Raw genomic sequence first — 24,965 nt, forward strand, 5'->3', positions numbered from 1 at the left:
GGGATGGAGGAGAGAAGGAAACATCTCAGGCTGGAAATACTTCAGGCCAGGAGACACTCCAACGTGGGCTGGGGGAGGCAGGGCAAGGAAGGGCTGAGGGAAGGATTGCTGTCATCCTCAGTGGCTCCTGTTTTGTCCAGCAGGTCCTGCCCACCCAGCCAGGGGAGAGGGAGTTGGGGCGGGGCAGAGCAGGGTGGAGGCTACGCTGTGGCAAAGAGCCACCAGGACAGGCTGAACCTGAGGGCTCTGACGGAGGGAACTCTTGTGACACCACCGTTTTTCCCGCATCAGCTTGAGTCTGGGAAAGGGAAGTCAGGCATCATCACGTCAGTTCCTCATCACAACCTTTTCTACCTTCCCGCTCCCGCCATCATCTCCCGCTCTGTCTCAAAATTCAGCTCCTGGCTCCTCAGGACAGGGAGATTACAATTAAGTATATAATATCAATAAATATAATTATATCTTTATCAATTATTTCATATACAATTACATCAATATGTATAATTATAATTGAGTAAGACAAGGCAGCAGGGGAAAGGCCCCAAAGAGGACGAGGAAAGGTAAATTCTGGATTCCAGGTCAGATGCTGGAATCAGGAAAAGAACCAGGCGTCTGGAAGCCAGGGTTCCGCTCGGGCATCCCCCAATTTCTCCTTTGGTAAAAGCTAGAGGATTCCTGACACTGCTCTGTGATGATGCCAGAATGAGCTTTGAGTTTCCTGGAGGAGCAGGCCTGAGTCTCCCCTCCTCCACCACTACCAGGCAGTGGAGGACATTCCGCTGCAGCTGGGTGGTGGGTGGTACTCGGCAAACAGAGAGAAGGGTCACAGATGGTGGTGAGAGAAGAGCTGGGAAGGAAAGGTGGCTCAGGCAGTGGACGGGGGCACAACAGGTCTCCTGAGCGGAGGGCACCATGTCTTCACTTGCCCCCTGGACATGGTGCTGGGCCCTTAGCACATGCTCAGCAACACCGACTGTCCCCTCCCCCCACCCAGGATCTCCCAGGCACTTGGGCCATGACTCAGGACTTGCATCCACTCACTATCCCCTGTATGGTACCCCCATCCAGCTCTCCAGACATTCTTTTTTTTTTTTAGTATTTTAAAAATAATTCATTGTTGTATTTATTTTATTTTGGTAGCAGGGAAGGTAATTAGGTTTATTTTTAGAGGAGGTACTGGGAACTGAACCCAGGACTTCGTGCAGGCTAAGCATGCACTCTACCACTTAAGCTATACCCTCCCCTCAGACATTCTTTATGCAACAACATTTATTGAGTTCTTTATGCAACAACATTTATTAAGTACCTGCCTACTTGCTCTAAATGGAACACTGGACTAGGCCCTGAGGATACACAGATGACCAAAGGTCCATTTCTGACCACAACGAGCTCACAGTCTAGCTGGGGAGGAAGACATAAAGGAACAAGAAAGTAAAACGTGACATCAGCATTTCCAAAGATGTTATGGTGTGCCACGGGAGTCCAGGGGAGAGGGGAGTGATCAATCCTGGGGAAGACAAGATGGGGCAGAAGCCTTGACAGAAGTCTTGATGTCTGAGCAGGGTTCTAAGGGACACAGAGTTCTCCAGTAGATGGCGGGGGAAGCTTCCAGGCTAAGGAAATAGTTTGAGCAAATAAGCAGAGTTACAAAGGACAGGATGCAGGGCAGAGATGCTGGGGTGTGGCTCCGTGGGGGCACCTGGTAGATGAGGCTGGAAGAATCCTGAAGCCGACTGGGAATGGTCAAGTCTTTACGACACAGAGCTGCTCCAGACTCCACCCTGGGGAGTCAGGGAAGGGGAATTGTCTAAGAACTAACCAAGGGAGCTTTTGGTGGGGCTTCCCACCCAAGTTCAAGAAGAGGAGCAAACGTCTTTGTCACTGGAAAGCAGCATGGAAGGCCACTCTGGGGCTGAATCCAGCTATCTTTGGGGAGGAAACCAAACCTGCTTCTGTGTGCCCTTGTTTGTGTTTTGTTCTGGTGGTCATTTGTTTCCTAGGAAAGTTCTTTGTCAAAGCTCCAAGCTCGGCTTGGCTGATTCAAGGGAAAAGAAGCCTCGTCTGTGCCTGGTGGGCACACCAGAGTTTCTCAAGGCAGGGCTGGGCATACGCGGCAGGAGCCAGGGCGCTGCTGGGCAGCTTCCTCAGCCCCTGCTCTCTGGACCTTTCCAGAGTTCCTTCTCCATCCTGCCCCCTCCCCCAACAACAGGGCTCCCAGAAGGCGCTGGGCAGCTCTGAGAGGAAGCCCCAGACATTCTTCAGTCCTGCTGAGGGAAGTGCCTGCCCTGAGGGGCAGACACTGCCCCTTCCTCTCAGGCCTCCTCAGGAGTGTAGGCGGGGTTGCTGGCTGCTGCCGAGCCTGACGGGGATGGGGACGAAGGGGGGCCCAGGGTGGCATAGGCAGGTGGAGGGGCTGCCAAGGCTGGGGCAGGGGCAGGGCCTGGCAGGGACGAGGAGGGGGATGCGGGGTGGGGGCAGAAATGGGAGGGGAGAGGGGAGGCTGACGCAGAGGCCACCTCCTGGCCAGCCCTGCCCTCTCGGCCTGGGGACCAGTATCGACTGCGGACCCTCCGGATCAGCATGAGGAAGGTGATGGCCAGAAGGTCGAAGACGAGCTCGGCCATCTCCACCACAGACAGCACGGAGGAGCCAAACCACAGGCTCCACTGGCCGCCCAGGTTGGACAGGAGGGTGACCATCTGTGAGGCAGAGAGGCTCGCTGACCACGCGGCAGAGCAGCCCCACCCGCCTTCCCCAAGGCCCTCGGCCACCCCACCCGGCCTCTCACAGTCCCTGGGCCCCTTCTCTCTGCTCTTCTCCCCCAGGAGCACATGGCTGATGGCTGGTGTCTTCCAGGGAAAACTGAGAACCAGGCCACGGGAGGGACGGCTGAAACCCAGGCCTCTGTCAGGGGTCTTCTCCCCAGCATCCGGCACCCCTCCTTCCTACTAGGCCCAGACTTCACCCCCAGCGCACCCTTCTTCCCACCCTCTCAGCCTCTCCCTCTCCCCTTTCCTTGGTCCTCAGCTTTCGAGGCCCAAACTCCCTGGCCCCATAGAGGCAATCCCTTGTCTCTGTGGACAGCCACCCGTTGAGACCCCCCCGAGAGAATCCCAGACTCAGTGAGGCAGAACGCACCGTGACAGACGGAGACTCAGAGTTGGTTTTGTAGTTCAGTTCCTTGAAGAAGATGTTGAGTTTGGCAACCCCATTTCTTTGGAGTTGGGGAGAAGGTGGGAAGAAACGGCAGAGGGTCAACCTCTCTGCCGCTCGAAAATACCCTCCTCCAAGCAAGTGTATCAATTCCTCTTCCCAGATCTGTCTTCCCTCCCAAAGGCTCCTCCTTTCCCGGGGCTGGGACCAGGGTAGGACTGACCTTTTGTCCTTGATGGTGTAATTGTTCTGTCGGGATAGCATCTCGAAGACCCAGTCCTGGGAAAGGATGAGAGTGTCGGTGGGGCCACCCCCCATGCTCTTCAGGCTTAACTGGGTATTACCCATATGCATAGAGAAGACCTCAGTGTTATGCATACATGTGCCCATGCACGCGAGCATACTCCCCCCTCCCCCACCCCTTACCTGGGATGTCACTGAGGGCCATCGTGAGTAACCAGCAGAGAGCTTGTACATGGTCACACTGGGGATGGAGAAGGGCGCTCAGTGATGGGCGCGGGCTCACTCAGAGGCTTAGCTGAGGACCCTGTAGTCCACTCAGCCAAGCAGCCAGCGGCCCAACCTGCGCTCCGGGGAGGGGCACTCACCTGCATGGCTTCCGGCACTTGGTGAAACATCCTAGGCGGTCTGAGGAGAAGGCATCCTGGAGCTTATAGTAGCAGTAGCCTGTGGAGCAGAGAGGTGCCCATCTTCCTAGGATGCTTCAACCTTCACCCCACGCCCAAGAGGTCTCCCAAGATCCCTGGGCACTCATTTCGCAAGAGTATTATTTGGCATTACATTGGTGCCTCCTGAGTGGCAGCACCAGAAAATGCTTAAGAAATTAAGCTAAATCCAATAAAAAATAAAAACAACCAGGACACACCTCTGCACAGATGTGCAGGAAATGGAGAAACACTTAAAAGTCAAAAAGAAAAATGGGAACAATTCCTGCATAAGAAGAATGAGATTAAACTACAGCGAGATACCGCTTCGCACCCAGGACGATGGCTGTCGTGAAAAAAGACCATCACAAGTGTTGGTGGGGATGTGAAGGTGGACCCCGTCGATGCCCAGGAATGCAAAACGGAGCAGCCACTGTGGAAAAGAGTCTGGCGGTTCCTCAGAGGGTTAAACATAGAATTACAACATGACCCAGCAGTTCCACTCCTAGGTGTGTGCCCAAGAGAACTGAAAACACGTCCACATCAAAACTGGTACACACATGTACACAGCAGCACTATTCACAATAGCCAAAAAGCAGAAAACAGCCCAAATGACCACGACTTGATGGCTGGATAAGCAAAATGTGGTCTAGCCATACAGTGGATATTCTTCAGCCATAAAAAGGAATGAAGTACTGACATGCTCCAAAGTGGATGAACCTTGAACATATTATACTACATAAAAGAAGTCAATCACAAAAGATCACATATTGTGATTCTGTTTATAGGAAATGCCCAAGTTAGGCAAACCTATAGCAGACAGCAGGTAGATGAGTGGTTATGGGCAGAGGGGGGCGTGCTGGGGGCTCTTGGAGAGCGTTAACGGGCACTAAGTTTCTTTCTGGAATGGGGAGAAGATTCTAAATCGACTGTGATGACTATTGCATTATGACTGTGCTCAAAACTAAAACCATACTAAAACTGCATTGTACACTTTTAAGGGTAAGTTATACGTGAAATGAATTATCTCAGTAAAGCTGTTACCCCCCCCAAAAGAGTAATGGGACCATGGATTCCCTCTTCTCCATTTCCCAAATTCTAAGTAAGGTTATTTTGTCATTCTTGCTACTTTTAGTCACCTGGTCTGGAGTCTTCTTCATTTCTGACCCAAATCTCTCTGTCTACCAGGGCTTATATAATTAATTACATAATTAATCTTTAATTAGGGGGAATGAAAGGCAGCTAGGCCCTTTTCCCTGAGGAGAAGGCTCTCCTTAGAAAACTCAACAGACTGAATTTTCAGTGGCTTTCCTCTCCCTCATCCTCACAGCTCCTCAGCAAACAGCATTGTTATTTTTCTCTCTCACGGATCTTTTCAAACTCACAACCACTGAGCAATCACTGTCTGGGGGCCAGAGGAGCAGTGGGCAGAGTCCCCGCTCAGAGTGTCCTGGGACATCACATCTTTCCTCTGGGCCTCAGCCTGCTCTTCTGAGAAAGGAGACGGTTAGGCCGGATGACCTCTGAGCGCCCCTCCAGCTCTGATGCACTGTGATTCTCTTAAGGCCAGAGAGACAGGAACCAGAGGCCAGACTGCAAAGCACAGGAGTGGAGCTGAGAACCAGGGAAGAAAGCAGGCAGGGGATGAACACAGCAGAGCCAAGGCAGAGGCAGCGCTCAACGCCGGGGCCTGCCGGGGTCTGCCGGGCCCTGGCCACGTCCCCGGGGAGAGGCCAGCTGCGCCAGGTAAAGGCATGCGCGCTGAGGATGCCCGCCCTCTATTTTCCAGCCTCCCGCTTGGAATTTTCTTTCTGTCTCAGCCTCCTGGCACACAGCCTTCTGGCTGAATAACTCATCTGTAGAGAGAAGGAAAAGGGACTGGTCTGCTCCCAGACCAGGGAAGGGGGAGAGTCCAGTGACCCCCAGATTCTCTTGATTCTGCCCTCCTGGATGTGAAAAAAGCCTCAATAAGCAATTCCAATCTATGTATTTGGTTTGTAAATGACACACCTGCTCCTATTGAGCTGATACATTACGTACATTATAAAACACACATGAAACAGAAGGTGTGAGGGAATGAGGCAGGCGCACATAACTTCTAGGATTTCCTTCCTGCACCTCGGGCTGCCTCGCCAGCGTGCAGCACCAGCCCTGCTGGTTCCCTGGGGGGGAGAGCCGGGAAGCTACAGGCAGAGAGCACTGCGTGCAGAACCCAGGGAGATTTCCCTCACGTGCTCTTCCTTCCTCTTGCTGAGAGTTATTTTTAAATGTGGCCATCCCATTCTAAACACACAGAAACCAAAACAGAGAGAGAGAAACCGTGAGGGAGGAGCAGAGATAGAGGAGAGAGGTAGAGATGAGAGGAAAGCAAGAGGCAGCAGGAGAACCGGTCAGGGGACGTGGGAGCCAGAAGCCATCCCCAGTGATGGGTCAGTGAGGGTGCAGGGCTTGTGAGGAAGCCCTGGGCTCAGATGGGGAGGGCCCAGGCCTCCCAGTCTCACCCCAGGAATCATGTTTCCGGTAGTCACAGAAATCCACATTATGGGGCCGCGGGTAGAAGATGTAGGCACAGCCACACTCCCTGATCATGCTCTCCTGGAAGCAGGAATGGATGCACACCTGGAGGAGGGCATGGAGGAAGGGGGAGAGAGAAGGGGGAGGGGTCAGGCCTGCCCTCCCACACACGGCCCCCAATGGCAGGGGAGGGGAGGACACACCAGTCCCTGCAGGACATCTTCATCCCTCTTCCCACCAGTCCCTGTCAGGCACACCCTCTGTGGCTGACTTACACTGCCTCATGGGAGACGGTTGCCATGGAACAGGCCGGGCCTCACCTGCTGCGTGTACTTGGTGAGGTAAAGGTTCTCCACGGGGATCTCACTGCCATTCTCGGTACAGTCGCCATAGTTGTCCCCAAGTCTGTCCACAGCTTCCTGTGAACGTAGAGACACAGAGAAGTCAGAGGTCAGAGGTCAGAGCAGGTAGTCCAGGCCTCTTCTTGACCTCCATCTTCCCTCAGTCCCGGGCTGTATGTCCTTCCCTGCCACCTCTCCTCTCTGCCTAATCATCTCAAAACATGCCCCCAGGGCTACTTCCAAGGACACCGGGCCCAGAACATCCCATGAGCCCTAAGCAGGTCCATTTCTCAGAATCTGACTTCCTAACGCCCACTCAGCCAGGCCTCTCACTCCTGACTTCTGCTCCTGAAGCCCACCCCATGCTCCACATGCTCCTGAGGCCCACCGGGCATGGCCCTGCACACCTTCTCCAGGCCTCTGGCTGTCACTCCATGCCCTCTTCTGGCCCCTCTCCATCTGGGGCTCTCGTCCCAGGCCTCCCAGCCAGCATCCTTACCTTACTCATGCTGATGGAGGTCTCCACCCCGGGCCGCAGGTTGAAGCCGCCATCATCCATGAAGGCAGGCTCGTTCTGCCCGTGCACCATCACCCTGGCCCCGGTCACTGTGGACACCAGTGGGATGAAGTCATTCTGCTCTGTGCGCAGTGTCAGGGACAGACCTGGGAGGTGGAGAGGGCACCGAGTGGGGGCGGTTTGAAAGAAGCATCAGAGGGGTGGAAACCCACCCTCCCACCTGCCGAGTCTCTAAGGCCCCAAGGGGAGCAAGTTCTGGGAGACCTGCAGACAGATTTGGCTACCCCTGAGCTGGACTGGGGATGGGGCGAGGCAGGAAGGACGGGGACAGGATTTCTATCACGTCTAGAATGGACCACGTGGTGCCGATGGGGGAGAAAGGACTGAGACGATTTTTCCAGGATAGAAGTGGGCACGCTGGGCTGAGACCCGGAGGTGCCAGAGCATCTCTAGGACACGAGCTCAAGGTGGGAAAATGTGGGTGTGCAGGGCAAGGGAGGGGTGGGGCAGAGGTCGGGGACAGCTCACCATGGTTGACCCCAGGCATGGAGGACATCCAGAGGTTGGAGCTGTTTTTGTCATTGAAAGTGTAGCAGTTTCCATATATCGGGTGGTGGAAATGAGAGTAATTCCTATTCAGGAATAAGAGAGCAGGATCAGAGAGGAAGGGGCAGGGGCTCTGGGAGAGCAAGACTTTCAGAACCCTTGGTTTCCTGATCATCTACTATGTGCCGACGCCATGCTGAGAACCTTGCTCAGGCCCCGTCAGCCACTCTGGTGGGCATCACTCCCACTTTGCATGAGCTCAGAGAGATCAAGTAGTTGCCCAAGGTCACACAAGTAGTGAGGACGAGCTAGGACTTGAACTCAGGTCAGCTGCCTTCAAGGCCAGGCTCCTCCCCACAGCCACCTGACCTCACTGGCCTTGTGACCTCCCCAGTTTGTCGCTGTGTTGCATTACAAACTCGTGCGGCGTCCTTAGTGTCTCATGTGTCTAAATCTTATTTCCCTATTTGTAGCATAATCTCCTTGAGGACAGGAGACTCATCTCACTCATCTCTAAATCGTCTCTGGGTTAATGGCATGGTTCTCGGCACACAGGAGATACAGGAGACAGTTAACAGAGCTGTGAAATGAATGAATGAAGTGGAGAATGGAAGGGAGTGGGGTGAAAGGAGGGAGAGAGGCCAACGAGCATGGAGCAGCAGGAGGAAGGTCAGGCTCAGATCCAAGGGCAGGACAGGGCTTCCTGCATGCCTCCCACTGGTAGGTCCACAGCTGGGCTGGGATAGGTTTGGGAACAGAGAGGAAGGAATCACAGAGCAGCGTTGCTACAATAGGAACACGACTTGACAGCAAGTCCCAGGGCCCCCGACAGGAGCTGTGTGGGGCTGTAGCCAGGCCCACATGGGAACAGAAGGGTCTGTGTTCTAACTAGCCTGGCATCTTGGAGCTGGTGAGGGGAGCAGGGAGAAGAGGGAGACAGGGCTTTGGTCTGTGAGAGGCTGAGGAGGAAGGAAGCAAAGCAGGAAAGGGAAGAAAGCTGGACTGAGATCGGGGGCTGGGGGCCAGGGTGGGGGTACTGGCTGCACGGCCTGGAGCAAGCCAGTTTTTTCATGCTTACCCCCCTCATCTGTAAAATCAGGGAGATGGGAACGAGTGACATGATCTGGAATATTCCATTGGCCGTGAAGAACAAAGGCACGGAGGTGTGAAATCCGGGTGCACCGTCTGGGAAGTGCTGGGAGGTCAGCATTTCCAGAGTACAGGCTGCATTCAGGGAGGGACGGAAGAAGCGGCCACGGAAGTGCACAGAGGCCAGTCCTGCAAGGCCTGTGAGCCCGTGAGCCCTGCTCAGAGGGAGAGGGGACAGGGACAGCGTGACAGCTGTATGCAGCAGGTGGAATCAACAGAGTGGATGGAGCAACACGGATGAATCTTAAAACCACAGAGCTTAGTTAAGGAAATAAAAGGTCGCATGAGATATATAACCTGACACCATTTCTGTACACGTCACATGCACACTTTGTCACATATGAAGAGACACACATAAAGCACATTTTGAGAACACACGAGAAGCAGTAGAACCTGATGGCGAAGAGCACAGACTCCAGAACAAAACTACTTGTACTTGAATCCTGATTCTAACAAGTATTAGTGGAGGGGCCAACCCAGGTACTTGATCTCTTGGTGGCGCAGTTTCCTCACCTGTAAAATGGGGCTAATAGTACTTAACTCACAGGGATGCTGTGAGGATTAAACTCCACTTAGAACAGTGCTTAGCACCTAGTAAGAGCTATATAAATTTGCTTTTAAAAGTATAAGGATTCAGTAAGATGGTTAAAGTGAAAAAGACAGATAATAACAAGGGAGGATGTGGAGAATTTGCAGCCCTCAAATACTCTGGCATGAATGTGAAATGGTGCAGCCACTCGGAAAATAGACTGGTGGTTCCTCAAAATGTTAAATACAGACTCACTGTGTGATCCAGCAAGTCCACTCCTAGTGTCTATCCAAAAGAGTTGAAAACGTACATCCACACAAAACTGTGTACAGGAATGCTCATGGCAGCGTTATTCATAATAACCAGAAAGTGAAAGTAACCCAAATGTCCATCAACTGAAGTACAGATAAAGAAAATGTTGTTTATCCATCGCAATGGGATATGATTCAGTCATAAAAAGGCAACAATTACAGATACACGCAGCAACGTGGATGAACTTTGAAAACACGATGCTAAGTGAAAGAAGCCAGTCATAAAAGACTACATAGTGGGTGATTACATTTATAGGAAATGTCCCCAATTGGCAATCCACAGAGACAGAAAGTGGTGGTTTCCAAGGCTTGGAGGAGGAGAGGGAATAGGGAGTGACTGCTAATGGATACAGAGGGGTTCTTTTTGGAGTGAGGAAGATATATTAAAATTAGACAGTGGTAATAGTTGCACAATTCTGTGAATACATTAAAAACCACTGAATTGTATACACTAAAAGGATGAATGCTGTTATTAAAGAAAAGCTCACAGAGAGAGGGCAAAGGGTGTTGGCTATGCGGGAAGAGGGGCTGAGAAAGCTGGGATAAAGAGCTTCAACTTGATCCCAAAGGCCATGAGAGACATTGCAGGACTTTAAACATGACTAACTGGAATAGTTAGGTAGAGTCAGAATACTGCCATATAAACCCTCCTGTGGTTGCAGAATAAAGGGAGGTCTGAGCACCAGAGAGATGAACTGGGGCGGGGGTTACAATAACCCCAGTGAGAAATAATGAGGCTCTCAACTCAGGAAGTGACCTAAGCGTCAAGACTGAGATGAACCATGGACTTTCCATTGATGGGGAGGTAGAAGCCTGGGGCAGGCAAAGTGAGAGGGTGACAGAGTGACTTGGTGGCAGGGGTGGGCTGACCCAGGCTCAGGTGCTGCTGTTGCCTCACTTCCCAAGTGGCAGCTTCTGTCAGACACAAAAGCTAGACTCAGGAACAAAAGTGTGCGCTGGGCAGAGTGTGTGCTTCAGGTGACAGAAGCAGGTGACACCTGGCCCCGCTGATGTTCTTCGGTGACGGAAGAGACGGGTTCCCTGTAGAGTGGAGGTGCTGCCTGGACACCCTTCCTTGGCCAGGCGGAGGCAGGGAGATGGTGCCGGAACATTGGGGAGCAGAAGTAGGGCGGGGAGGGCGGGGGTAGGAAGGGCCAGAGGCTACAGAAGGGGTCCCTCCTTACTCACAGCCTCTCATTACGTGAGTAAGGAGACCCAACATTCACCGCAGTTTACAAAGTGTCCTCACACTTCGAGATCATCTTCATCGCCTAAGTAAAAGTGCCAAAAGGGCAAGGATTTTTTCTTCTTTGATCTACCCCAAATGCCCAAATAGTGAATTGCAATAGCCCAGACAGTCAAAAATATTTGATCAGTGAACACTGAATGGGTCTCACTTCTCCCCTTACACACAAAGAAATACGCTCTGGGGGTGCGGGGAGGGTATAGCTCAGTGGTAGAGCGCATGCTTAGCATACACGAGGTTCTGGGTTTAGTACTCAGTACTTCCATTGATTAATTAATTAATTAACTTAATTACACTCCCCCCCGAAAGAAAAGACATAGGCTCTGAAGGGTGATGTGAAATGCCCAGGGTCACCTGGCCCCAGAAATAACAGAACCAGAGCAGGAACTCAGGGCTAGTCCCCCATTCAATCCCCGCAGTGTCCACTACACCACCACTGCTAGCCTCATCTGAGAAAGTGGAGTATGGGATTCGATGACCTGCCAGGCACTCCTGAGTTTGATGCTAGTAAGAAAGAGGTCTTAGGAAAAAGGAGAACCATACTTCCAGCCCTTGGTTCTCAAAACCAGATCTCAACCCCAGCCATTCCAGGGAATCTGTAAGAGGCTGCCTCACTCAGATGCAGCCCTGCAGAGAGCAGAAGTCCTGCACGATGCTTCCTGGGGTAGAGATTTGGACCTGAAGTCACCTGCTTCCCTCTCCTCCCCACCCGCATTTATTTAGTCAACAAGCATTTCGGGGAGGCGCCCATGCTGGGCCGGGGAAGGAGCCGGGGGTGGGGGGTGTGGGGCCGGGAGCACGAAGCCAGGCGGAGGGAAGGATGGACTCACGCCTCATTGCAGGAGACCTGGTTGAAGCGGCAGGCGAAGATGAATTTGCCCAGAGCGTCCTCCTCCAGCGAGGGAGAGGTGTCCTGCCTTCTGGCCAGAATGTTGATGTAGTGGAAGCGATACCACTCCCTCACTGCATCCACCCCTGACGAGTACGTCTGGTAGAAGCAGTCCGATTTGTTCTGGTTGCACTGGACACAGAGACCAGAGTGTCAGAGGGCCAGCAGCGAGGGTAAGCAGGGTTGGGCCAAGATCAAGGAATGAGTGGTCTGGGGTCTTCAGGACTGATGGGGAGGGAGTGGGAGCCAGGAGTTGGGAGGAACAGAAGGCAGAGAGGTGCAGAAGCCCCGAGGAGAGCGGACCCCGGAGAGCACCGGGTTAAGGGAGCGGCAGGTAGGCCAGGGAGGAGACCGGGCGCTGCACACACCTAGGGGTCATTTATGCAGCCTCCGAGGAGAGTGGAGCAAGGATTCTTTTCCCTATTTCACTGATGGGAAGACTGAGGAACCAAGCGATTCATCCCAGCAGCAGAGCAGGTACAGGAACCCGGGGCTCCGGGAAGCGTGGTCCGCTCTCACTAAAGGGGCTTGTCTTTCTTCCTCCCTCTACTTCTCTCCCATTTCCTTTTACTCTTCCTTTTATTTTTCACTTTTTACTTTAAAATTGTTTCCTTGTTGCTGTCTTCCTATTCCCTGTCATAGGCTGGTAGAGCCCCGGTGCCCCATCACATTGGAGGGTCTCAACTGAGTCCCATCAGGGGGTTGGACTCCAGAAAGATGCATTTCCCGCAACAGACCTGACTTCCCGCCCCCGGAAATGCTCCCACAAGAGGAGTCTCTACCAGCTGGCTCCCAGAGAGATGTTATTTAATTTTATTTTTCAAACCTGATTTATGTATTTAACTTATTTATTTTCCCAGCAAGTGGCTGGGGTCCAGCCTCGTATCACTGGCAGAGGACGCGGGGTGCGGAAAGGGAGCGGAGTCCCGAGCGTGGGGGGAACCCGCGGGGCGGGGCGAGTGGGCGCGGCTTCCAGTGGTGGGCGGGGCAGGGGCGGGGCCTTACCAGTTGGAAGCCGATCTTCCAGTCCTTCCTGTTCACCTTGGGGTTGTTGTCCCGCACACTGGAGGTGGCGCTGCGGGCGCTGCGGGCCGCGTGGGGCGGAGCCGAAACCGGCAGGCGCTGCAGGGGGTGGGGCAGGGCCTCGCGCAGGTCGCGGCGTCCGCGGGCGGGGGCCACGAGGGTGTTGGAGGAGTTGAACTTGTACAGGTCGAAGAGCGTCTGCTCTGTGATGCGGTCCAGCTCCTCCAGTTCCTCTTTAATTTCCGTGTACCTGGGAGGGCCGATGGCAAAGGGTCAGATTAGGGGGCGGCCTCACGCCAGTCCCTGGCCCCTCTAGGCCTCAGTCTCCTCGTCTGTAACCAGTGAGGTCGGTGCATCCCGGAGAAACCTGCGGGGAATAGCTCTGGGGTCTCGGGCTATGTTGTGGGGAGAGCGGTAGTGTAGACAGGTGTGTCCGCCAGGTAATTGCAGGCGACAGTGAGCTCCGGCGGTGACCGCATTTATTACTGTCTGTTTATCATAAGGGATTGGCGGGAGGCGCCTGTGTGTGAGGCGCGCTCCTCCCACTCGCCCTGCCCTGGAGGGGAACCCGGAACTTGTCTGCTCGTTCCCACCGGCCCAGACACTCCCACGGGCCCGCCGTGTGCCGGCCATCCCGCCCCATCCCCTCAGGCGAGGGTGGCCTTTTGGGCCCGCTTGCCACCTGACGCTTTCTAAATCTGCACTTCTAAAATCTTCCGAGGAACTTTAAAAATGCCGATGCCACACCTCCCACCCACTCCTACACACACATACACCGAAGACTCAGTTTTAGTGAGTTTCAGGTGGGGGCCCAAGCACCACAAGTTCAACACTGTCCAGTAAAAATCGTTCAATTCCTTCTTCTCAACACAGGGCTTATTACCATCCTGAAAGTCTGGAGTAGCAGGGCCTTAGGGATAGAATCTACCCAAACAAAACAAACACCCAGATAATAAACAGGATTGTAGGATGCAAAACCAATATACAAAAATTAATTGTATTTCTACATGCTAGCAACAAAAATTAGAAAATGAAATCACAAAAACAACATATTAAATAGCATAAACAATATCAAATCCTGGGGATAAATCTAATGAAAGATGTTCAAGACCTGTACAATGAAAATCACGCTAAAACAAATCAATTTTGGAAATGAGGAGCAAAGTTGGAGGGCTGACTCTACCTGACGTTAAGACTAGAAAGCCACAGTAATCAAAACGGTGTAGTACTTATGTAAGGACAGACAGCAGAGCAACAGAACAGAGTCCAGAAATAAACTTGCACATGTCTGATCAACTGATTTTTCACCAAAGCAATTCAATTCAATGGGGCAAATAATTTTTTAAAAACAGATGGTTTTGGAACAACTGGATACTGTATGAAAAACAAAACAAAACAGAACAGCAACCTCTACCTTAGTCCGTACACAAAAACTCACAACATAAAGACTATAGAAGCAAACATAGAAGATACCTTCAAGATCTTGGGCTAGGCAAAATCTCTTGGAATAAAAAATAAGGAATAAATCCTGAAATATAAAAACTTCTTACAAGTCAACAAGAAAAAGACAAATTGTTTTTAAAATGAGCCCAAAAACTATACAAAGGGTCATTAAACACATAAAAAGTTACTCAACATAATTAGTCCTCAGATAAATGCAAATTAAAACCATAATGACGTACCATTAAACATCTATTAGGCTAAAACCAAGAGACTGTCAACATCAAATACTGATAAGCATGTGGAGCAGCTAGAATTGCTGCTGATGGGAGTCTAGAATGGAACAACTGATTTGGAGGACCACTGGTGGTTTCTTATAAAGTTAAATATACATCTACTTTAAGACCCTTCTGGATATTTGACGCAATTCCACTCCTACCTGTTTACCCAGGAGCCATAAAAACATAAACACTTGTACAAGAATATTCATAGCATCCTATTCATATTTGTCAAAAAAGCTTGAAACAACCCAAATGTCTATCAATACTGCTCAGCGATCAAAAGGGGCTCATACAGACAAAAAAGAAAAAATTTCAGAAACATTAAGTTAAGCACAGTAAGCCAGACACACATACAAGAAAACTCATGTTGTATGATTCCATTTATATGAAGTCTAAGAACAGGAAAAGCACTAATTGATGGTGACAGAAGTCAGAAAAGGGTAACGGGAGAGGGAGAGGAACTGACTACAAAGGGACACCTGCTACTGGGAATGTTCAATACCTTGATTGCCCAGCCTCAAGGAGCACCTAAGATTTGTGCATTTTACTGTACATAAATTTGCCTCAACTAAAGAATAAGTTGAATTTCAGTGCAGGGCTTCACTCACCAGAGAGTCGGGTTTGAGAAGACTGGGTGGGGCCCAAACAAAGCTGTTTTCACAAGAGCCCCAGGGGGTCCTAACGTGCTGCTGCATTAACCACTGCCTAGTCCACATCCTCACCGTCCTCCTCCCTTCTCTCTCTCATTAAAGGCTAGCCAGCTGCCCCGCATCCTCTCGCTACAGGAGAAAATGTAGCTCAGGTCGAAGGTGTGTGTTTGACATTCTGAAAGATTTGTTTGTTATTGGTCATTAAAAGAATGGCAGTAATAACTAGTATTTCTTGAGCACTTACTATAGCCAGGCACTGTGGTATTAGAATGTCCGTTATTTAATTTAATCTTCAGTGTAACTCCACATGCTACTAGCCACTGATAGTTAATACTGTGGTCATTCCCTTTTATAGGCGAAAAATCTGAAGCATTTGTTCAAGGGTCACCTGGCCAGCAAATGGGTCAGAAAATACTCTGGCCATCACACTGCCTCCCATTCTGTTCCTGCTCCCTCTGGCTATTCTAGGTGGCCAATGTAGTACCCCAGAAAGAGAACTGAGCCAGAGGTACATGGATGTGTGTCCTGGTGCTCCAGCCGCACACTTTCCAGCTGTGTAATGTCGGTAAGTAATCCAGCCTTTCTGAATATCAGCCTCAGTTTCCTCATCTGTAAAATGGGCATAGCTCTAGATCTGCCTACCTCATGAAGCTCTCAGAAGATTAAATGACACAAATTAATTCAGAGACACAAAGATGTCACTGAATATCAGGAAGACACAGAAGGGAGCCTGAAACCCAGGAAACAGAAGCGTCTTTCTCATGCCATGTAGGAAGAATCCAGGTCCCCCAACTTGGCTGAAGTTATTTCCTCTGACGAGCCCCCCATCCTCCACCCTGTGACAAGTCCTCCAGAAGAAGCCAGGCTCCATACAGAGCACCCTCACTCCCTCAGTCGACCTCTCTCCTCTTTTTTGGCTTAGGGCAGGAAGACGTAGTCCCACATCACCCCTTCAGTAAAGAAATCTCTCCCTCCCTTGCAGTCGACACCTAGAGCTAAGAGACCTGACCACTGCGGAAGACCTGCCGATGGCTCAGATCTTGCCCTGCAAGCAGGGGGGCTCTGGCAAGAGAAGACCAGGGCTGGAGAGGGATGAAGAATGCTGCCAGACAGTCCAGCCCTGCTAACCTTGAACCCCTACCCCGGTCACAATCACGACACTCACTCCCATGCACTCTGGCAGACATCCCTACATTTGAGGGTGGGTGAACCATTGCACAGTTTAATCAGGCAGGCATTACTGTCTCCATTTGACAGTTGAGGAAACTGAGGCCCACCAACCAGCAACTTGCCCCAAGGCCACTCAGCCAGGAAGTCCTGGAGTCAACATTTGAACCCAAGCCTGTCCGATTTCATGGCCCCTGCTTCTCCACTTCTTCCCTCTCCAGGCTCTGAAGCACTTGAGATCAGTCAGCAAAATCTCCTCTCCCATCTCCCCTGGCTGTCTCCCCTCCAGCCCTTCTTCTCTGTTGGGGACAGACTGGCAGGGTCAGGGACGCTGGGAGATATGGATGCTGATACCCCTACTCTCTTCCACATCCTCCCTCTGTCCCCAGAGAGGATGCCTCTCACAGAAGAGCCCATGCATGCCCAGGTCCCCATCCCACCCACCCAAGGACCCCCAGTAGAGCATCCTGGAAGTACTAGGCAGAATGGGCACCAGAAACTCATCAGCTTCCTTCCCTTCCAGTGTGCATCTGGGGACCCGGCCTGCTCCTTCCTTCCTCCAGGGACCACCTAGAAGCCTGGACTTCCCTTGCTCTGCCCCTCCCCCAGCCCCATTCTCCTCTACATCTCAGTGCCTCCTGTCCCCCGGGGGCTGTGCACACACCATCCCAGTGGAGTACTTCCCCTCATGGCTGCTCCGAGCTCAGCCTGTAACCAGTGTGTTCAAGGCAGGTGCTCTGCAAGCAGCGCCTCCCTGTAACCGCCTTAGGACAGAGTCCACCCTTCCTGAGTCGGTTCTGAACTCTCAGATCACATGTGGATTCATTCCTGGCTGGGACATTTTGAGAGCAATAGATGTTCACCAACCAATGATTGTTCAGAGGGTGGGCAACCAGGGTGCTGAGAGCTCTAACCCATTTTACCCAAAGAAAAGTCATAGGAACTAAGTTCTAATCAGTTTTCTGTGCTCATTTCCTAACCTCACTACTTTTTAGATGGTTACCCTTGGACAAGTTCCTTATCCTCTCTGTGCCTCTGTTTCATCATCTGTAAAATGGGAGTGTTATTAGTACCAGCTACACAGCCTGGTAATAAGAGTAAGTGAATTAACATATGAAAAGTACTAAGAAAAAGATCTGGCAGAGTAGATACTGTGTAACTGCTACTGTTGTTTTTACTGGCATTACTGTTCTTTAATAAGAACAATAATAGTAACCGATTGTTGGAGAAGAGAAAGCTAAGGAGACACAGGAGCCCTGCCTGCCACCCATCTTCCCTGTGGCTTTGTGGTCTTAGCAAAAGTGGAGCCTAAGACCAGATTCCAGTTCTGACTTCTCTACCTAACAACTGGGTGACCTTTGCAAAGCCTTCAGGTTCTCAGAGCCCCCGTCTTCCCACCTGACTCTGGGGCAATAGTTCCCTCCTACACCAGCAAGCTGGCTGTGAAGATCAGATTGCGATAGTGGACTCTGCAATCTGCAGCATGGTTACTGCTGTCCTGGGTGCACCTGAGCTGATAGCCATCGGGCAAAGAAGGAGGTATCTTTAGAGTTGCTTCAAAGACACAGAACCACAACCGGAGGGTAGAAGTTACCACAAGATAAGGTGCAGCTTTACCTGAGGAAGAACTTTCCAGCAATAGCTGCTCCAGAGGTAGTGAGGTTCCTGGCCTGAGGAGTTCATCACTGGGTGGGCGGGGGTTGCTAGCTCTGAGTCCGGGCTTTCTGTCCCTGCCAGGCCTGCCAATGCAGAGCCCGCTCTGCAGGGTCTCCCCAGCAGGGTCAGGGATGAATGGCCTGGCTCAGAGCCTTCCCCTCCCTCAAGGCAACTTCTCTCTTTGGGGAACTGCCCCTCTCCTTGCTGCCATGTCCCCTGCTCTGCCATGTCTGGGAAGAAGATTCCATGACCTTCTTTGCTGTTAAAGAATGCCAACTCTTCTGGGAGGGACAAGGCAATTATCAAATAAGCTGTTATACAATGCTAAAGACCTTCCCCCAAACCAAAATAGAATGCCAAGCTCTTCCTTAGGACCAGCCTAAATCCCTCCAGGACTGGACGAAAACGACATTCTTGGGCTCTGGTTTCCGTGCATGTGGATAAGGCTGGACCTCTCCCTTTGGTGAGAAAGCTTTTCGTTAACCAGAAAGAAAGGGACTGCTGTGGCTGACCGTTCACATTGGACTCTTAGCACCTCCTTGCTCAGTATGAAGGTCTTCAGCCTTGTTCCCTATCCCATCAGTTACAGAGAAAGCCAGAACCCCCTCTTTCTACCCACCATCGCGCCTGCCCAGCTGCCAGCAGGTGGGCTTCCGGTCTGACTTGGCCCCACTCCAGTTATCTCGCCAGCTCCTCTTTCATCCACTGATTTCCACCTACTCCCTGCTGCCCCAACGAGTCACTCAGCTCACCTCGCCTCTGCCCCCAGCACCCTCGCCAGCCAGCAGCGTGATTCACGCTCAAGTCACCAACCACCGGGCTACATTACCTGTCTGCAAACCGCCGCCGCCGCCTCTCTCCTGGAACAGGAACCCACAGCCTGGACACCTCCCCCCTCCCTCCTCCCTGACTCCAGCTGCTCTTCCCCATGGACTCCCACCAGCCCGCCAACCCTGGACGCCTTTGCAGGGCCCCTCCTTAAAGTGCAGTGGGGGAAAGAGCTTGGGAATCAAACTCACTTGGTTGCTGCTAACCCAGCTGCTATCCCTGGGATGCACTAGCTCCTAGGTGAGGGGGGTGATTTTTGGATCCCAGTTTCACCACCAGCTACGTGTGTGAACTTGGGCAAGTTACTTAACTTCTCTGGGCCTCAGTTTCCTCATCTAGAAAATGGGGGTAATACTGGTATTGACATCAGAGGTCTGTTGTGAAGAGTAAATAATTTTAATATACAACTTTCATTTATGTTTGACACACATTAAATACTATACAAGTGTTAGCCATTATCATTGTTTTTGTCTTTTTATTGTTTGCTGACCCTGCTCAATTACTCCACCTCCGTTTTCTTATCTGCTAAATGGAAAGAATAATCATGCCTACCTGAATGGACTTGAGAGGATTAAATGAGATAGTGCTCCTTATGCACCCAGCGCCGGGTGGAACACAAACAGTAGGTGTTTGACACCTCTCTGCAGCGCTGAGGAGCCCTCTGGACTCCCTTCCCTTCCAGGTTGCTGTGTTCTCTCCCCACTAAGTCCTGCAGCAGCCCCTGTGCAGGAGGGATTTTTGCTGTGTGGACAGCTGCCTCCCAGCCTGCTGGCCCCAGAGGTCAGGGCTCTGGTTTTCATTCCCTGGAGCTTTTTCCACCACTGTCCAGGGCCCTGCCCCAAGCAGAGCCTTGGAAAACCTGCAGACCTCGGCAGATTCACCCCTGCCCTCCATCTTTCACCCACTTCTTTCAACCACAAATATTTATTGAGAACCTACTACCTGTCCCGCCCCTCTCTGCAGGCTCAGGGCTGCCCCCGCCCCTCCCCTACACCACGGCCCCGGGGGAGGAGGGATGGGGGAAGGGGGGAAAGATTAGGGCTGAGGAGCGCCCGAGGTTGGGAAGAAGGGAAGCAAAGCCATGGGCACCAGGGGGAGAGAAAGAAGCCCGCAAGGGGGAATAAAAGCAAGCCCAGGAATGAATGAGATGTAAGCATCTGAGTGGAAACTCCACTTATTCCCCGTCCATATCTTGGGTGTTAAGAAGAGGCAGGGGAGGGGGAGGGGAGAGCGCGGGCCTAGCATGCACGGGGCCCTGGGTTCAATCCCAGTACCACCATTTTAAAAGTAATTAAATAAATAAACCTAATCCCCTCCCCTCAAAAAAAAAAAAAAAAAAAGAGGCAAAGGTTTGTGGTCAGGCAGAGGATGAGTCACCGCTGTCACTACCTCTATGACCTTGTGCCTTAATCTCTCTCTGCCTCAATTTCCTCAAGTGTAAAGTAGGAATAATAATAATACTTGCCTTGAGAATTTAAGGAAATGCCTGAATTGTTGGGAGAATGAGAGGAAATGCCTGTGAGGTACTTAACAGCATCTGGTGCCTGAGGCAGCTTTTCAGTAACTGGCCCCGCACCCGGGACCTTGCCAGGGAATCAAACACGCTTGCTTGCTTGCTTGCTTGCTTGCTTGCTTGCTTGCTTGCCTGCCCTGGGACGCACTAGCTCCTAGTGATAGGCGTGATTTTTGAATCCCAGTTTCACCACCAGTGAAATGGCCCAGCAATCAGTGAAATGGCCCAGCAATCTTTTCTCTGCAGGACAGGGCGTCCCAGCCCTCACTAGTTCACAACACACCTTTGGACAGTATGCATGGGGGGGCCTCCACCCCCCAGATGTGACCAATTCCAAGCACCACAATGGCCCACATACCCTATCTGTTTGCTCATCCACACACTCATGCCATCGCTCTCTCTCTCTCTCACACACACACACACACACACACACACACACGGTCATAAATCTTACACTCCTTGAAGGCAGAAACCTATAACTCACAATTTTTTTATACTTATCACGGTGTGCGTAAGTTATTTGTTTATATGCCTATCTCTTCCATCTTATTTTATCTGCCAACACCTAGCCAAGTACCTGGCCTTTAATGACAATTGTAGGAATTATTGATAAACCCATTTGCCAGGTACCTAACACCGAGTCTGGCCTGCAGCGGAAGATCTCAAGGTGCGGAATGCCGGCGTGAATGCACAGAAAATGTGAGTGTAAACACCTAGCTCCACAATTACCCTTCCCCCACCCTGGGCTCCATGAGCAAAAATTGGCAGAGAAAAGTGACGAAACCCAAAACTTCTGGACACACCCAAGCACATAAGTCAGGCACCTGGGCAGGTGAACTGTGCAGCCCAGCAGGGTCACCTGGGGCCTTTGGGGGAACAGTCTGGCCAGGGCTGCTTTTATTCTGTCCTGTTCTCCTGGCTCTGTGACTCTCCACCCCCAGCCTCCAGGCTCCTGTACTGCTCTGCCACCACCTCCCACTGCTTTCCCCCAGAAACGAACTGCCCTTCTAAACCAAGACCAACATACCAGGGTCCAGCCCTCGCCAGCCCCCGCCACCCACCCCCACAGCCCCTGCCACGGCCTCATTGCAGAATCTCCATCAGATTCATCTCCTGGCGGGGAGGAGAGGGTGATCTCTACCTGCCCTTCTGGAGTTATCAGCATCTTGACCTCATCAGCGCTCCCTCCCACTTGCAGGAAGGAAAGAGGACTTGCAGGGATGGAAGAGAGGACTGTCGGTCCAACAAACACGCTCTGGGGAAGCCTCAGGCACTGGGGAGGGTCCAGCAGGTCCAGGCTTCCTATCCCGCCCAAAGGAAGGTCTGGTCCAGACAGGAGTGCCGCCGCCTACCCCTGGCTCTGAGCATCTGCCCGCCCGGTGGGCACCCCGTCCCCTCTGAGGCCCCGGCCGCGGCTCCGGGGGAGCGGCGGAAGGAGACTGACCTGTAGGGGTTGAGGGTGCAGATGGAGACGGCGGGGAAGACGAGCTTGTCGGAGTTGAGGTTGATGTTGAGGCTGACAGGGTAGCTGAAGTACTCTTGGAACAGCAGGCCGAACTGCCAGTACATCATGCCGAAGGTGCAGAGCCAGAGCACGGCCCAGAAGGCCGTCTTCATGCGGTTGTGCTGGGAGCACACCAGGCGGATGGCGCCGTGGATGGTGGTGTTGTTGCAGAAGAACTCGAAGAGCTCTCGGTAGGAGCGGTGGAACTCGATCAGGGCCTCCTCCTCCTCCGTGGGCTGCTGGGGGGCCGCGGGCTCGGGGTCTGGCCCCGGCTCCTTACGCTTGTCCCCCTTCATGAGGCCTTGGTTTGCTTGGGGAGGAGGAGGGGGAGGGTCAGGCTTGCTCTCTGGGCCCTGGGAGCCCTCCGCCTCCATCATCGCGAGCCCAGCGCGAGGCTGCCCCCGGCCCGGCCCTCAGCCCGTTCGCATCCCACCCTGAGCCCACCTTCTCCCACCGCTCCCCGCAACTCTCCTCCCTGCCCAGGAGCCCGCTGACCTGCTGGAGTCCCGGCAAAAGAGCTGGAGCCGGGCTTCCCTGGAGTGGCCTCTTCCCTGCTTCCCTGATAAGGCCACCTTTTGGGTTGTGTCCTAGAACCTCCCTGTCCCCACTGCAGTCAGTCAGCCGGCTTAGTCAGTCTTTCTTCCCTCTTCTTCCTCAGGGATCTCTGTGTCTTAGCTCCTCTCTCTCCGTCTCTCTCTGACTTATCCTTCTCTGTGGGTCTCTCTCAGCTGTCTTCCTCCTTACCTGTCTCCTCTCCGTGTGCCAGGTTCTCTGGTCCTGCCTCTCTTCATCTGCCTCCCCACCTTGCCCCCTCTCCCCTCCAGTCTCTGGCCCTGACCTAGAGCTGTGTCCTGACTCCCTCTCTGTCCCAGGGACTGCCGAGCTCGGAGAGGTCTGGGCTGCCTCCTGCTGCCCGCTCTCAGGTTGTGGCTGGACTGAGACTGGTTCCTTTCCAGTTGAATCTGGCAGCCCAGCCTCTCCTCCCCCTCACCTGACAGGTGCAGTGGCGGAGCCCGCCCGCCGGCCGGCAGGGGATGGAAGTGACAGAAGTCTCATTAGCATCTCAATTAAAGGTGAGCGGGGCAGGCAGGGGGAGGGGCAGAGGCGGAGTCAGAGCTGAGAGCTCAACAGAGGGAGGAGGGCTCCTGAGGGCAGGTGACCGGGAGCACGGGCACTGGGGAAGGAGAGAGGGGGCAGAAGAAGAGTCAGGGCCTGGGCAGTGATGGGGACCTGGCAGGCCTGGAGACCAGGAGATGGAATGGCAGGCGAGGGCCAGAGGTCTTGGACCAGGAGAAGGGTCCTAAAGACAGAGCCAGGAGGGCAAAGCTAGGGAAAAGGACAAGCAGGATGTGTAAGACTAAGGTGGGGGGACCAGAAGAACAGGGGAGACAGGAAAAGGGAGATGGATGGAGGAGGACAGGGTGAAGGAGCATGAGGGAAGGATGGAGGAGGGGCAGAGAGAGGAGGATGAGGAGGAGAGAGCCAGCCCCAAAGGGAGTCCCCTCTTCCAGGCAGGAGAGCTGGGACTCCCTAAGTGGGCTTCCAGGAGTCAGGTTCCTCCCTGGGGGATCCCTCCAGGGGAGCACCTAGGTCAGCCTCATCCCCAGGTCTTGGAGAGGAAGGAGAAGCGGTATCTGCCAGTTTCCTCCCCACTTGCTGAAGTGGGAGCACCTCCCTGTCCCAGAGCCCCCTCCACCTGTCCTAGCTGGTCCATCCTCTTCCCTCATGACTCCTCACCGCCACCCTTACCTTGGCCAGCCCAGGGAGCCAGGGAGGGGCCCAGGTGGAGCTGGGGGCTGGGCGGGGCCCCAGGACATTGTGTTCTTTTTCACACCACTGGCTGCCAGGCCAGGAAAGTGTAACGTCCCCTGTTGTGGTCACGGGGTTGCAGGAATGTGTGCACCGAGGGAGGCAGCGCAGGGGCCAGGCAGGGCACTTGGGCAGAGCCCCGGAGCCCAGGGAGGATCAGGGACAGCGGGCACTGAGGAGGCAGGGAGGGATGTGGGCCGTGCTGGGGGATCAGGAGGAAGATGCTGGGCCCGGCCCAAGTCTATATCAGCCCTGAGAGGAAGGAAAAGTGTTTCTCCTCCAAAATCTCTGCCCCAAACAATCCAGCAAAATAATAAAGGGTGAAGTAGCAGGCAGTGAAGGGGGAAGGGTCAGAAATTCAGGCCCCCAAAGAGGGTCCAGGAGGCACAGAGACCCAAGCACACAGCTCAGGCAAGAGGTCTGCCACCGTGGCCTCGCAAGTTCCCTGGCTTCTCTCACCTCCTGGAGGAACAGGCCTGGGATGTGCGGACTCGGGCCCAGCCTGAGCGCCGATGTAGCCAGATGGGAGAGGACAGGCCTGCGATATCATGATGTCATAAGGCGAGGATCTTAGTGACAGAGGTGGGAACCAGGTGCTCAGGGAGCCTGGGGAGAGGGAAGCAGGAAGAGGTACTCACCCCAGGAGACTCTGGAAGACTTCCCGGAGAAGGCAGCATCTCAGCTGGGTCTTGAGAAACAGCATGAGCTTAGGGTACAGCCCCATCTGTGGCTTCCTCTCTGGGCAGGCTGTCCCCTGTGGCCTCTTAAAGGGAGAGCTGCTGTCTCCCAGGATTCCAAACCTGTCCCGTTGCCTCCCTGACATGTGCTGGGAACATCTCCCCTTAGAAGGGGAAGGCTGACTTTTTCTTCATTTTCCATATAAAGAAACTGCCCTCTGCAAAGATAAGCCAGTTTTCTGTGGACACAAAGCCAAGCAGCAGCAGAGTGAAGAACAGAAGCAGAAATCTTCCCGGGGGCGGGGGAGGGGGGCTTTGTCGGCTTAGGGCTTTCCTCGTACCTCCTGAGACAGGCCAGCCACAGACTCACAGGGACCTGGGGCTCCCCTGCACCTGGTTTTGAAAGCCAGGGCGGTTGACACACTTGCACACAAAGTCCACGGGTTCACCAGCCATCTGGGTCCTGGATTATCTCTCAGGCTCTGTGAGAAATCCTCTCCACGGTCTCCACCTTCCCAAGGGACATCCTATCTATAGATGGGGTACTGCCTGTCCCA

At 53.0% G+C, this 24,965-nt stretch overlaps 1 protein-coding gene across 3 annotated transcripts; it reads right to left on the bottom strand.

Moving 5' to 3' along the window:
• Positions 1-1,268: 1,268 nt before the first annotated feature.
• SCNN1A (sodium channel epithelial 1 subunit alpha) lies at positions 1,269-24,619 on the bottom strand. 3 transcript variants are annotated; one of them, XM_031444252.2, is made up of 14 exons: positions 24,370-24,619; positions 24,191-24,269; positions 21,863-22,232; positions 12,866-13,133; positions 11,802-11,992; positions 7,719-7,822; positions 7,173-7,336; positions 6,653-6,751; positions 6,320-6,437; positions 3,762-3,840; positions 3,580-3,637; positions 3,377-3,432; positions 3,139-3,214; positions 1,269-2,699 (listed from the first exon to the last, which is right to left on the bottom strand). In XM_031444252.2, the coding sequence occupies exons 1-14, from the start codon at positions 24,406-24,408 to the stop codon at positions 2,313-2,315; spliced, it is 2,088 nt and encodes a 695-aa protein (XP_031300112.1). In that variant the 5' UTR covers positions 24,409-24,619; the 3' UTR covers positions 1,269-2,312. The 3 variants fall into 3 exon arrangements, with proteins under 3 accessions (XP_031300112.1, XP_031300116.1, XP_031300113.1); XM_031444256.2 differs by lacking the exons at positions 24,191-24,269; positions 24,370-24,619 and adding an exon at positions 22,914-23,634; XM_031444253.2 differs by lacking the exons at positions 24,191-24,269; positions 24,370-24,619 and adding an exon at positions 22,418-22,901.
• Positions 24,620-24,965: the final 346 nt, after the last annotated feature.

The sequence above is a fragment of the Camelus dromedarius genome, chromosome 25 (genome assembly GCF_036321535.1).
Source record: "Camelus dromedarius isolate mCamDro1 chromosome 25, mCamDro1.pat, whole genome shotgun sequence".
In the NCBI taxonomy this organism is placed as follows: Eukaryota; Metazoa; Chordata; class Mammalia; order Artiodactyla; family Camelidae; genus Camelus; species Camelus dromedarius.

What these genes read in the sequence shown, in the direction of transcription:
- SCNN1A (XM_031444252.2), bottom strand. Translation starts at nt 24,408, where the DNA reads ATGCTGCCTTCTCCGGGAAGTCTTCCAGAGTCTCCTGGG. An exon ending in CATGCCTGGGGTCAACCATG is followed by an intron (nt 7,337 to 7,718) that starts GTGAGCTGTCCC and finishes TCCACCTCCCAG; the next exon opens with GTCTGTCCCTGACACTGCGC. An exon ending in CTGAGTCTCCGTCTGTCACG is followed by an intron (nt 2,700 to 3,138) that starts GTGCGTTCTGCC and finishes TCTGCCTCACAG; the next exon opens with ATGGTCACCCTCCTGTCCAA.